Here is a 13,727-nt window from a genome sequence, read left to right as displayed (position 1 = left end):
CGAAAATAGTAAGACCAGTATTTTTCTGTGCATCTGTAAAGGAACAGATTAGGATGTTCTTGGCTCAGTCTATATTAACACATTTTATGCACATAGGTTACTTTTTATTAATATTATTATGAGTGATTTTTAAAGTAGTAACTGATTTATTAATCTTCAATCTTCGCTAGTAGCATGTTTTTAGAAAGCACTAAATAGTTTGCAATAGAATCATTGTAAAAAAAACATTGTAAAAAGTAGCATAGGTGTAAACTGACAATAAAGACTGCTTTGTAACTACTGTAGTTATAAAAAAGGACAAACAAACAAACACCGTCCACAAACAAGTTTTATTTTACAACTCAGTAAAGAGTTGAGATGAAAGTTAAATAGCGTAATCCTTCAGTTTTAATGACTGACTTTTCACTTTGGTTTTTTCTTATTTCTTTTCACAAAATCCAGACCAATGAAGTATTTTCTAGTGATGTAGAACCTCATTAACGTATTGAGGACCCTGCACCAATGCAGTGAAAGGGAAACTTTGATAAATTAGGTCCTGGAGCCAGGAGTTAATTTACAGGAAACACAGCTGAACAATTTTTGGAATTAATTTTGAATGTGTACAGCAAAATGGACTTCCATATCAGGTTATACTGATTGGATTTAAGCAGCTGTAGTTGGTAAAGAAATAGCTGCAATGCGATATTCATTAAAGACTACGATTATTTGAGGAAGACTAATTCTGAAATTTTAATTGGATTTACACTTCACAAGACACCTGGCTGCTTCTGGACTTCTGTGGACCAGGAAAACATTACCAGATATAATAATATTATTAACTGGGAAATGCAGTTGCATAGTGGGGGGATTTATTGCAGAGCGCTTATAATAAAAGCAAATATTGTTTCAATGTGTGCGCCTGTTTTTGTGTCTCTATGTCCTCGTGTCTGTGTTTTACTGTTTACTAAGTGTTTTCTCATGCTCTAATGTGTCTTTGTGTGTGTCAGTCGTGATTTGAGGACAAATCTGTCAAGCAGGACCAGCTTCATAATGTAAATTGTTAGATTCGAGGGTACTGAATGTAATGTAAGAGTCAGGTTAAGCGTGAAATTAGAATAGGTAGATGTTATGTCTTTGGTTCCCTTTTTCTGGCACACAAAAGTCCAGTCATACAGCTGTTTTAAATGTCCAATAAAAAAAAAAAAATCAAAATCAAAATGAAATGATGCACAGCAAGCATCTATACTATCCTTACTAACACGTAGTCTAGAGCTACCATTTAATTCTATATATTTTGCTTTAAAGAGGCAGACTTTCCTGTAATATTTGAAACTAGCCTTGACCAATAGATCTCCAGGCTTTCTGAAGATCTTTTAAGAAATTTTCTTTGAATATTGGATATAAGATTTCTGATTCCTGAAAGAGCCTCTAGTCAAAGACATGGCATATCTTGGGACAGTGTGTAGTGGGTTATTAAAAAAGTGGACAAGTGGAGGACAAAAGAAGAAGTGGCAGGCGTGGAAAAAACCGAAACTTAAACCTTGCTTCATCAGAAATGGTGTCATGTTTAAGGAAGGGCAGAAAAGGCTGAAGGACATTACACAAGAACTGGACAGAAACAGAAACCAGTGGCAACAGGTAATAATGAGTAAAGAAACCAATTTGTTGGTCAAAACCCACATCAAAAATATGTAAAAAGTAATATCTATGTAGACATATTTAAAATACAGTAGAGGTACAGTTATGGTCTGAGGTTTCAGTCAGCGGTGTTGGAGATTTTCTTTTTTAAAATTATGTAATAATGAATCCAAAAAGTACTCTGAGATTTTAAGCCACCATCAGGAAACCATGTAACTGGCAATGATTCTAAACCCACTGTTAATGCAATACAAGCATACCTGAATAGAAAAACACTATCACCACATTTAAAGCAGTTCCTGACTGTTGTGATCTCAGTGCTTCTTCATTGGTGGAAAAACTATATATTCATTAACAAAAATAGTTTAATAATTTAAACACGGCATAAATGAAATGAACAACCAGGACATTCCTTGATGTGAAGAAAACTAAATTAAATTCTTTAATCTGTACAAAAAACTAATTATATAATAAATATGGGACACCCTTGCTCTTAGCTTCAAAGTGAACTTTCTATTCTCTGTGCTGCAGAACAATTCACATACACCAGTGTCATATCGTCAAGAGATAATTAAACAAAACCTTTTACTATTCTACAATGCTAAAGTGCAGTTATATTTCACTTAAGCAAAATCTTTGTCACTCAAAGTCTGGTCACTCAGGAGCAATTCTGAGTACAGGCACATAAAACTGCACAGCTCTGATTTAAAAAAAATGGTATTAGCTATTTCAAAAATCCTCGAAGATTGTCTTTGCTATCATGTAATTCTCCCATAGATTTTAATTCATGATTATTTTAGTTCCACATCTCTTTCTGATCTATTTTATGCACCCAAACTAAAACAGTTTACTATACAGTTAATGTAATTAATCCACTTAAGTCAATTGTCCCTAATGGGTGTTTATCAAATATAAAGTGTGTAAATTTTGATTTACCAACAACCAAACTTAAAAAACATTAATTTGTAGGTCATTGTTTGTTTATCCAGCCAAGCTTATACAGTGTTGAGGGTTCTGACTATCCAGCTGTTAATCTACAGTTGACAGCTCACTATTTCTCCAATAATATTGGTCAGATTTTAGTAAAACTTGCACACAGTGATCACCTAAGGGGTCAGGATTTGCTTCAGGTCAAGGTCATATTGATTGTTTTACAATTACTTTTCCATTTTCACTATAATCATTAATACTGTTAGAATTTTTTCAGAATTTGATGTTTTTTAGTTCGCACATTACAATAACCTGTCAGTGGTGATGCATCATGAGGTAGGTGAGCTGCTACATTGTTGCTGTTCTCGTATGACTAAAAACATATTTTTTGTCAAAGAAGCTAATTATCCATCCATCCATCCATCCATCCATCCATCCATCCATCCATCTTCGTCCGCTTTATCCGAGGCTGGGTCGCGGGGGCAGTAGCCTAAGCAGGGAAGCCCAGACCTCCCTCTCCCCAGCCACCTCCTCCAGCTTATCCGGGGGAACACCAAGGCGCTCCCAGGCCAGCCGAGAGATGTAATCTCTCCAGCGTGTCCTGGGTCTGCCCCGGGGCCTCCTCCCGGTGGGACATGCCCGGAACACCTCACCCAGGAGGCGTCCAGGAGGCATCCTTGTCAGATGCCTGAACCACCTCAACTGGCTCCTTTCGATGTGGAGGAGCAGTGGCTCTACTCTGAGCCCCTCCCGGATGGCTGAACTTCTCACCCTATCTCTAAGGGAGAGGCCAGCCACCCTTCGGAGGAAGCTCATTTCTGCCGCTTGTATCCGCAATCTCGTTCTTTCGGTCACTACCCACAGCTCGTGGCCATAGGTGAGGGTAGGGACGTAGATCGACTGGTAAATTGAGAGCTTTGCTTTTACACTTAGCTCCCTGTTCACCACGACGGACCGGTGCAGCGTCCGCATCACTGCAGCCGCAGCACCAATCCGTCTGTCGATCTCCGGCTCCCTTCTCCCATCACTCGCGAACAAGACCCCGAGATACTTGAACTCCTCCACTTGGGGCAGGAACTCATCCCCGACCCGGAGTGGGCACTCCACCCTTTTCTGGCTGAGAACCATGGCCTCAGATTTGGAGGTGCTGATCCTCATTCCCGCTGCTTCACACTCGGCTGCGAACCGTTCCAGTGCGAGCTGGAGGCCTTCACCCGATGAAGCCAACAGAACCACATCATCCGCAAAAAGCAGAGATGAGATTCTGAGGCCACCGAAGTGAAAGCCCTCTGCCACTTGGCTGCGCCTAGAAATCCTGTCCATAAAAATTATGAACAGAACCGGTGACAAAGGGCAGCCCTGGCGGAGCCCATCACCCACTGGAAATGAGTCCGACTTATTGCCGGCAATGCGAACCAAGCTCTTGCAACGGTTGTATAGGGATCGAATGGCCCGTAGCAATGGGCCAGACACCCCATACTCCCGCAACACCTCCCACAGGACACCCCGAGGGACACGGTCGAATGCCTTCTCCAAGTCCACAAAACACATGTAGACTGGTTGGGCAAACTCCCATGCACCCTCAAGTATCCTTGAGAGGCTAAAGAGCTGGTCCAGTGTTCCGCGACCAGGACGAAAACCGCATTGTTCCTCCTGTATCCGAGGTTCGACTAGCGGACGAACTCTCCTTTCCAGCACCCTGGCATAGACTTTCCCAGGGAGGCTGAGGAGTGTGATCCCCCTGTAGTTGGAACACACCCTCCGGTCTCCCTTCTTAAAGATGGGGACCACCACCCCGGTCTGCCAGTCCAGGGGTACTGCCCCTGATCTCCACGCAACATTGCAGAGGCGTGTCAACCAAGACAGCCCCACAACATCCAGAGCCTTCAGGAACTCGGGGCGGACCTCATCAACACCAGGGGCTCTGCCACCAAGCAGTTGTTTAACTGCCTCAGTGACCTCGCCCCCGGAAATTGGCGGGTCATTCCCCTCATCCCCAGACTCTGCTTCCTCCTCGGAAGACGTGTCAGTGGGATTAAGGAGGTCCTCGAAGTATTCCTTCCACCGCCTGACAATTTTCTCAGTCGACGTCAGCAGCGCTCCGCCAGCACTATACACAGTGCAGGTAGAGCACCGCTTTCCCCTCCTGAGATGCCTGACGGTTTGCCAGAATCTCTTCGAGGCAGTCCGAAAGTCTTTTTCCATGGCTTCTCCGAACTCCTCCCACACCCGAGTTTTTGCTTCAGCCACTGCCCGAGCCGCATTCCGCTTGGCCTGTCGATACCTGTCGGCTGCCTCCGGAGTCCCACAGGCTAACCAAGCCCGATAGGACTCCTTCTTCGGCCTGGTGGCTCCCTTCACCTCTGGTGTCCACCATTTGGTTCGGGGATTACCACCACGGCAGGCACCAACCACCTTGCGACCGCAGCTCAATGCAGCAGCTTCGGCGATGGAGACGCTGAACATGGTCCATTTGGACTCAATGTCCCCAGTCTCCCTCGGAATGCTGTTGAAGCTCTGCTGGAGGTGTGCGTTGAAGATCTCGCGGACTGGGGCCTCTGCTAGACGTTCCCAGCACACCCTCACTACACGTTTAGGTGCACCGGGTCTGTCCAGCGTCCTCCCCCGCCACCTGATCCAACTCACCACCAGGTGGTGATCAGTTGACAGCTCAGCCCCTCTCTTTACCCGAGTGTCCAGAACATATGGTCGCAGGTCTGGTGATACGATTACAAAATCGATCATCGATCATCAAGAAGCTAATTAGTTAAAGAATATACAGTTAGAATATATAATATATTGCAACCATGTTCACAGTCCACATCCACATGATAACAAAATCTAGATTTAAAGTTAAATAAAAATCAGTAAATCTTGTATGTCTATTTTTAAAATATAAGAAACATAAGATAAAGCTAAGAATACCAACAAATTTCAGACACACTAGCAGTAGCATTTTGTTTGTTCATGTTGTATTTTCCTGTCATATTCCTAAAGTTTTCCAAAGGTCAATCTGCTACAATACACCTGTTCACATTCATTTTATTTTTGTTAATGAAGTGAAATGTAGGATAAAATGTAAGCAGGTAGAATACCATTATATTATTATATTTCAATGAACTTAGAGGAAGTTCATTGTATTTAAATATAGCTTAAAACCTCCCATAAATAACTATACCTGTCAGCAGACTATAAAGAAACAATGATTGTTCAATACTGTGTCCAATCTACCCAGTGTTATCAGTTGAACTATGGCTGGGGCGTGTATGTGTGCAACAATATGTAAAGTAAGTTAACCATGCCTGGTTAACATTAGAACACATCTTTATTTACCTTGGTGGCTTGGAAATAGCAAAGCTTCTTGAGGAAATGGTCGCAGGGCTAAAAAGAAATATGAAAAGTCAAAGCACAAATTTAAAAAAGGGAAACACTGCTCCTGATGATGCAAGTTTTAGTTTAAATTTGGAGAGGATAGTTTAAAAAAGGTACCATTAAACGCCATTATTGGACTTTGGACTGCAAGACTGCTTGACATGAAATGAGAACAGTATGAATTGCTGGCATGCCTGACAGCAACACAACACTACATTAGAACATAATCACTTTAGCCTTTGTCACCACTGCACAGAGGCAAACAGCGTCAGTTGACCCAGGCCAAACTTAGGTGTGTTTGCATGTGGGTGCTGGCCGGGCATTGTTCAGCAGGCAGACAACAGGTAACTGAGACGCATGTTAGGTGTAAGGTGGAACCTGAAGCCCCAGAGACACAAGAAGACAGACAGACACAAAGTGAGGTTGCAACACCTTAGAATCACATGTGAACCGTCTCAATGTAATTTTCCTGGACCTGTCTGAGCAACGAGGCTAAAGTTATGAATTAGTAATGAAATGCTGACACATTCCCAAAGAATTCCACTGTGAGAGACTAAATGACTGCGTGGGATTGCTCCTTGAAAAACAACAGCTATACTCAAAAGAGATTATGAGGAGGAAATAGGGATTGTGCAAAGACTTTAATGAGGCACTGTAGCTTCATTTCCAAATCCATTATTTTGTTCAACATGTCATTTCATCATATGTACTTGATAACAGTTTAGTGTTGCAGGGCAATTCTTGTTGTCAGTATTGTAAGCCTGGGGATTACTGTGGTGATAAGCTTAGGCTGTTAATAAGGTGCATGACAGAGAAACAAGTTGCATCTCATTCCTGGTAAAGATTACATCAGAATACATATTTCTAAACAACCTCTGTCCAAAAGTTAGACTCCACCATATGTGTAAGGATCCATATGTGTGGGACTATATATCACTGAAAAATGTTTCCTGTCTTTTCTCCTCACACAAACACATTCTTGTAAAATGAGAGCACACCTGCCCCAGTAACTAATAGACCCAGTTTGGCTGGTTTCTGTTAAATGGGTTGTGCGACCAATTCTTAGATTTCACAACAAGAAAATCACCACAGCGAATAATCACGAGCAAAAGGAAATCAGTGGGGACAAAGGAACATCATGAATAACCTCATCAGGATGTAAATGAAGTAGAAATGTGCAAATAGAGGAGTCTCCTGATATCCAGGCCAGAGTGGGGAAACACATTTAACATCCCCAAATTTTGATAAATAAATAAAACACTATTTAAAGCAGAAACAAAATAATCAAAACAGAATCATGTTACACTGGAGAATCAGACAGAGCTAGAAAAAGCACGACCACAGTGCACCCAAACACTTACTTGCAGGATTTTTTCACAGGTCTAAGAACATCAAGGGCCCACAAGAAATGTGAATATTTAATCAGAAATGAATATAGTGTCAAAAACACAGGCCATGAATTTCAGGCTCATGTGCATCTCTGTGCCCACATTTAGACGCGCGTCACAACACAAAAATAAAGCTGAAGTACATTAAAACAATATTTCAGTAAAGTACATTCTGACACTGGCTGCTAGTTGTTCTTCTGTAGTAGTTAAAGCCTGCTGGTATTGGGGCTGGATTGAGGGTGGGGGACCAAAGTGACCCCCCCTCTGGTCATGTCCCTGATCTTAATGTAAGAAACCAAACAGTGTAAAATCATGCAAAATGACAAGAGACAAAATGAGACCAAAGTTATGTAAAGTAAAACAAGCAACACAAGGAAGCATTAATCAACCACAACAATAAAGGATACAGCATTATGATTTGCACTTTTCTTTTAGTCTCTTCTCTCTTGCTAATGTTATTTTGGGACTGTCTTACATGCTGATGTGCAGCTGCTGAGTTCAAGGTGCTCAGCAGACAGGGAGCATTTCAGGTCAAGGTTCCATCTTTTTTGTTGGTGAATCAAATATCCACCTATGAGATTGTGATGAAGCTCAGAATTTTCACTCTACAGAAAATAGAGATCTTTATTAAAGGAAAATTATTCCCGACATTCTAGGGCAGCACGGTGGTTAGCACCTCGCCTCTCACCCTATGACAGCTGGGATTGGCTCCAGCACCCCCCGGGACCCTGAAAAGGATAAGCAGAAGCGGATGGATGGATGGATATTCTTGACTACACAATGCTTTAAATATGAAGATCTGCACCTGAAGCTTTAGCGCCGATTCCATGGTCCAACACCACCAGCCAGAAATCTGCTTTGTGCTTGTAATTATGACACAAATGGAGAATCTCAATGAGGCAATAGGTCTTCCACTGGTACCTCTAGGTTTCCAAGATACCAGAAGATCCACAACACCAGGCTGAGGAACATGAGGAGAGGCCCAGAGAAGACAAAGAAATCCCAGAAGTCGAGGGGAGCGAAAATGCCAATGAAGAAGAGGACAAGGCCTACTGCATCCAGGAAGAGAGCAACAAAGAAAAACACCAGGCAGCGTCCAACAAAGGTGAAATAATCCATGACAGGAGTAAATTACTAACGTGCAGTTCTGGCAGCAATTCACAGCTTTTACACAGTTTGTTAGACAAAAAAACATTCAAGGAGTGAAAAAAACAAATGCTGCCTCCCTCCTCTGTGCCAGCCACAAGTCTGACAATCAGGAAGACTTTAAACAGTCGGATCACATTCCTTTCTGTATCTACATCTCACATTTTTCTTATGACACTGTCTGATGGAGGGAAATGTGTTTCCTTAATGATGACAACAGATTTCCCAGCTCTGTTGCTGGACGTGACTTCATTTCACAAACCCATTCTGTTCCAGCACTGACAGAGCCTTATCTCTCACCTGCAGGTAGATTTGGAAAATCTAGAAATATACAGGCCACATATTTTAGCGCTAAACATTTATTTATTTTTTGTATGATTTGCAACAAAATGTATGTAAAAATCTTAAGGTATCATTTGCACTCTTCAGGTGACATAAAAAAAAGCAATGATGAGAGGAAAAAAAAAATAGACATACAGAACAGAAGGTGAACTCAAAAAAAAGGAGAGCATCAGTCATCTATGAAGAGAATCAGGCAATGACTACATTCAAATAAACTTTATTCTGAAAAAATAATTGACATCTGTCATGAAAACGGTGCACACAAAAAAAAAAAAAAAAAAACAACAACCAAAAAATTGTTTTTGACTAAGTCCAAGACTTTTTCTTCCAATGTGCTCAGCCCGTCTCCTTAATGTGGATGTGGGGCTCCTCCCTGATTAAGAAACTCTCTTCCCTATTTAATAATATTTTTTAAAAAAGTGACATCGGCTCAGGTTTTTCAGTTTGCTGGAGTTTGTTGAATGTGGCACAGGCATGGTGAAGGAGTGAGAGCCACCCTTCAAAACAATGGGAAAGTCGGTCATCACCTGTAAAGAACAAGAGGAGACAAGAGGCTTTTGTTTACTGGCCGAGTTTAGAATCGGATTAAATTAAAGTATCAATTGCAATTGATTTTCAGAACATGGTAATAAGAGGTAATATGAGGTTCTGCAAGATTTCCCTCTCAACTTGTACAACCTATATGTGTGTGTGTGTGTGTGTGTATGTGTGTATGTGTGTGTATATATATATATATATATATATATATATATATACACACACACATACACACACACACACACACACACACACACATATATATACACATATATATATATATACACACACATATATATATATAAAAAAGACTTACATATAAAGGACTTTTTTGAGATTAAGGAGAGAAAAGGGAAACGGATATATTTAAAAATACTTTGTTTGCCAACTTATTTTAGTAATTCAGTGTTAAGGCTTTCAAAGTACTGATCTAGGCCCTTTTTCTGGTCATTTGGTTCACAATTAAGTAGAAAGAAACACATTTTTGCATCATTTGTAGGGCTGTAACTCTATCTATATACCGGTTACTCAAGCCTCTGAGTCTAAGTTTTGATTTTAAGGTTTGGTGGATGAAGTGCCAGAAAATAGGAAGAAAGAAAAATGTAATAAGGATGTGTCTTTTAAATTCTTGTTGTGTACTTTGAACTTAAAATCATCCACTAAAGTAGCATTTTTTTTTAGCAAGAGTAACTTTTGTCTAAATAATGACTTAGGGGTTATTCATGATTTTACTTGATTCAATTGGTTTAAGTTTTAGGCTGAAAAGTTTTTTCTTTAGTGTTTATTAAAAGAAGTATTTCCAATACTTTAGGGTCTCCTATAATCATCAATAAAACATAATTAAACAATAATTAAGTTCAATTATGTTCTTAAATAAAAAAGGATTCACCATTTTTAACACTTTAGCATGGTTTTCCTTTCAAAAAGCAAAAACACTAAATTACTTCTAATATTGATATTTGTCTGTTGAATGAATGGTAAATTGTGTAATTTTACACTCAAACATTAAACTAAGAGCCAACTTAATTGTATATTATACACATACTTAAATAACTGATTATTATTAGCCTACTATAGCAACAAGTACATGCAGGGCTCAACACCAAATCCTGAACCTAACTGCTAATGGCAGGATTAATGTATGTTGTGAAATATCTCGTTTGCAGTTTTAGGTCCACAGTCCAATATCAAATCTAACTGAAAAACACATTACACACTGACTCATTATATAAAGAATAGGTGGTTGCTACAAAAGCAATGTTATCCTTAGGTGGAGGCGTGTGATCACTGGAGGAATGTGCAGTGATAAACACGGATAATATTATGTGCCTTCAGTCAGAACTGTGGCCAGTGAGTTCAGTGATACTGAGGTCTGCACCGTGACCCCGCCCAAACACACCTGTGTTTTTTTTAATCTTCGACCAAAATAGCCCGTGAAACGTTTACTGACTCCAAGTTTAGTTCAGTATACAGAAGTAAAAAGACAAGTGTACGATTAAAGGGGGCTAGGTTTAATTACAAAAAGAATAGATTTAGATGAATGAAATTTAAAATGCAATAAAGACATGCAACGAAGCATGTCAAGTTAAAAGAATATTATCTAAACATAACTGACTGCAGTTTAGTCAGGGAGTAACATAGTTTTCAGTAGCTATGGTTCATAATTAACCTGTGATGGCTGGCCAGGGTATTTTTTGGTAAAACTAAAACATGTTTTTTCAATTAGAGCTGGATGTTTGTCTGAAAAATACTTTTCTAAAGAGTAATTAGCTTATTTATCAAAAGTATAATTTGATAAACATCAAGTCTTGATTTTTAAAATGATCAGCTTCCTGGCTTTTACATTTTTAAATAAACTGTAAACCCTTTTATGTCATTGTATAAATGTTGGATAAAATAGATGGTTTAATCACTAAGGCTCAGCTTCCAAAACATAGACTGAGCCCACATAAGCATAAACTTTTTTTCAATAAAAGTCTTCATTGAATTTTTCTTTTCTGGGCCCGGGGCTAGGTTTAATCCATATATGGAAAAACTGCTTTAAGATTTAGTACCAGAAACCTTGTAAATGTAGAAAAAAAATAAACTCTAGTGGAAGAATACCATCTCTTGTGTTGAATTCCCAGAAACATGGGACATGACCTTAGTTTAGTGTCTCACTGCTTGCTTGTCTTACATCAAACGCAGTAAAGTCAGAGTACAGAACACAACCTTATTGTTGAGAATACAGTGTTTGCTTTTGTGACCACACCATTTGTCACATTTCCATATCTCAAGATCATTAGGTAAGTTAGGTAATGTAGGACTCTGGCTAGGAGCCATTGGAGTTAACTACATGGAACTACTGGATGGGCAAAGGCAGATTCGTATATGATCCCTGCTCATTTTCCGTGGCCGGGTGCCCAACCATACCTACAACCACCCACCCACCTACCAATCTACCTACCTACCGCACTCCATTTCACTGGATCAAAAGTGCTGCTTTGTTCCATTAAAAAGCAGTTGCTCGTTTTGGCCCAAAGGTCTGGCTTGCCAGCTAGTTACAAGCAAACTGACAGCTAAAATAATAACTGTGAAGGTGAGTAGAAATGGTCAGGCTCATTAATTAAAAGCCGCCACAGGCCACTGAAGATCTTTTCACAGCAGCTAGGAAAGGAAAAAAAACCCCTCAATCTATTATTACAGTTATTCATGAGCTGAGTGCTGAGAAAGGTCCTGGAAAGCTACTCTTTGGGGGAGTTGGTGTTGAGCTTCACTCTTTGGCAGAGCTCTAATCTGAGGGCACCCATTCCTCCCCTTTCCCTGTGGGTGACATCTAAGGGTAGGGTGATGTAAAATATCTGATAATTATAACTGGGGTGCCGGGAGTTCGAGTGGGTTGCTATGTCATTATGTAAGACAATGTGGATGCCAACATGACTGATGAAAGAGTTAATGCTGTGGCAGTGAACAACTAACAAAAAGCAAAACAGCAGCAGACTGGCAGGAAGGGTGAAAGCAGGGCAACGTGCTGAATATTTATGACTTTCAATTAGAATTGTTTTTGGGTTCCACACAGCCAGACTTTCTGGGGATCATACATTTTTCAGAGGTTTGCTTTAACTTTTACAGAATGTAACAGGTTACGGTGTCAGGAGATTCAGTAGGTTAGGGAGGGAGCGAATGGGTTTTCAAAGTCTCCGCAACACTGAACAAGTTCCAATAATAGACTCAAGACAGAAAGGTAGCGAATAAGGTCTCTGGTTTGCTGTTGGGTGAAATACGCACCATGATCTGTCAGAGCAGCCTCTCTGGTTTGCAATCCTGTGCCTGCAGACCCACATCTGAGCTCCTCAGCACCCCCAGCTCCATGTTTTTGTATGCTAGGGATGCGCACTCAGTCCCTCCATCAAAGCCTTTGTTGTCATGGCCGGACAAGACTAAGTTGCCACCTTCCCACATAACCCGAGGCGGCGCAGACGCACGCACAGTGCCGCTCATCTCTTTCCCGTTCCCCATGCTTTTCTTCTTGAAGTCATCTGCTTCCATGGGCTTCTTGCCGCTCACGGACAGCCTCTCGGACAGTTTCCTGGCCCAGTGCCTTAAGTTGATAGAGTTCGTCCTGTCAGCCGAGTAAAGCTGTACGTTTCCCGTGTACCACAGTACCCACCACACTAAGCTGAGAAAAATGATGAGAGAGCCCGTGTAGATGAGGAAATCTCCATAGAAGCGGCCTTCCAGCTTAAGGTTTCCGAAAATTCCGACCAACAGTACAAGCAGACCAATAACGTCAAAAATGAGGGCGAGGAAGAATAATGGCGGGCAGTTCCCCACGAAGCTGCGATCCATCCCAGAGCAGAGTCGAGAGCCGAGCCAAAGTAACGGCGTAGGGTAGCTCAAACAACTTGTTCTTCAGCACGCACATTTCCACACTCTTACACCTGTGCGGTGATCACCTGCGCAAACCCCGCCCTGATTCCACGTCACTGACTCGAAATCGGGCTCCCAGGGGCCTCATAGCTTGTGCTTATGCCACTTTTAGATGCACAGTGTAAATTTCCATACCTGGCGGTCTGGAGACAATGGAAATAAGATGCCTACATCTACATTGGGATGAAAGGGTAATTTCATCCAAGCTGCAAGTTCAGCTGTCCAGTGATTGTCAGGTGGATTTAACCTGAACACGCTGCTGCTTAAACGTATTTTCTGCATCTGTGTGATCATTATTTAGGTTGTGCACGTTTAGTTTGGTGTGTTATCTGCACAATTTGATTGTGTAACAACATCGTCATCTGATTTGAAACGTCTTATAAGAAATAAATAGTTTTCTAAGCATTAAAGCTCTGAAATATGTCATATTCACTGATTTTTATTGAATTATATGCCCTAGGAGACAAAAATCATGTTTTAAATAAA

The 13,727-nt window shown here is 40.9% G+C and overlaps 1 protein-coding gene across 1 annotated transcript; it reads right to left on the bottom strand.

Annotated features, from left to right (window-relative positions):
* Positions 1-8,794: 8,794 nt before the first annotated feature.
* Positions 8,795-13,300, bottom strand: LOC109203099 (transmembrane protein 238). The gene is made up of 2 exons (XM_019362109.2): positions 12,600-13,300; positions 8,795-9,322 (listed from the first exon to the last, which is right to left on the bottom strand). Exon 1 carries the CDS (start codon positions 13,158-13,160, stop codon positions 12,609-12,611), a length of 552 nt encoding a protein of 183 aa, XP_019217654.1. The 5' UTR covers positions 13,161-13,300; the 3' UTR covers positions 8,795-9,322; positions 12,600-12,608.
* Positions 13,301-13,727: the final 427 nt, after the last annotated feature.

Source organism: Oreochromis niloticus, linkage group LG8 (assembly GCF_001858045.2).
Source record: "Oreochromis niloticus isolate F11D_XX linkage group LG8, O_niloticus_UMD_NMBU, whole genome shotgun sequence".
NCBI lineage: Eukaryota > Metazoa > Chordata > Actinopteri > Cichliformes > Cichlidae > Oreochromis > Oreochromis niloticus.
This window is presented reverse-complemented; position numbering and strand designations above follow the sequence as displayed.

Bases quoted from the DNA above. Each gene is read 5' to 3' on its own strand.
- LOC109203099 (XM_019362109.2), bottom strand. From the start codon at position 13,160: ATGGATCGCAGCTTCGTGGGGAACTGCCCGCCATTATTCTTCCTCGCC.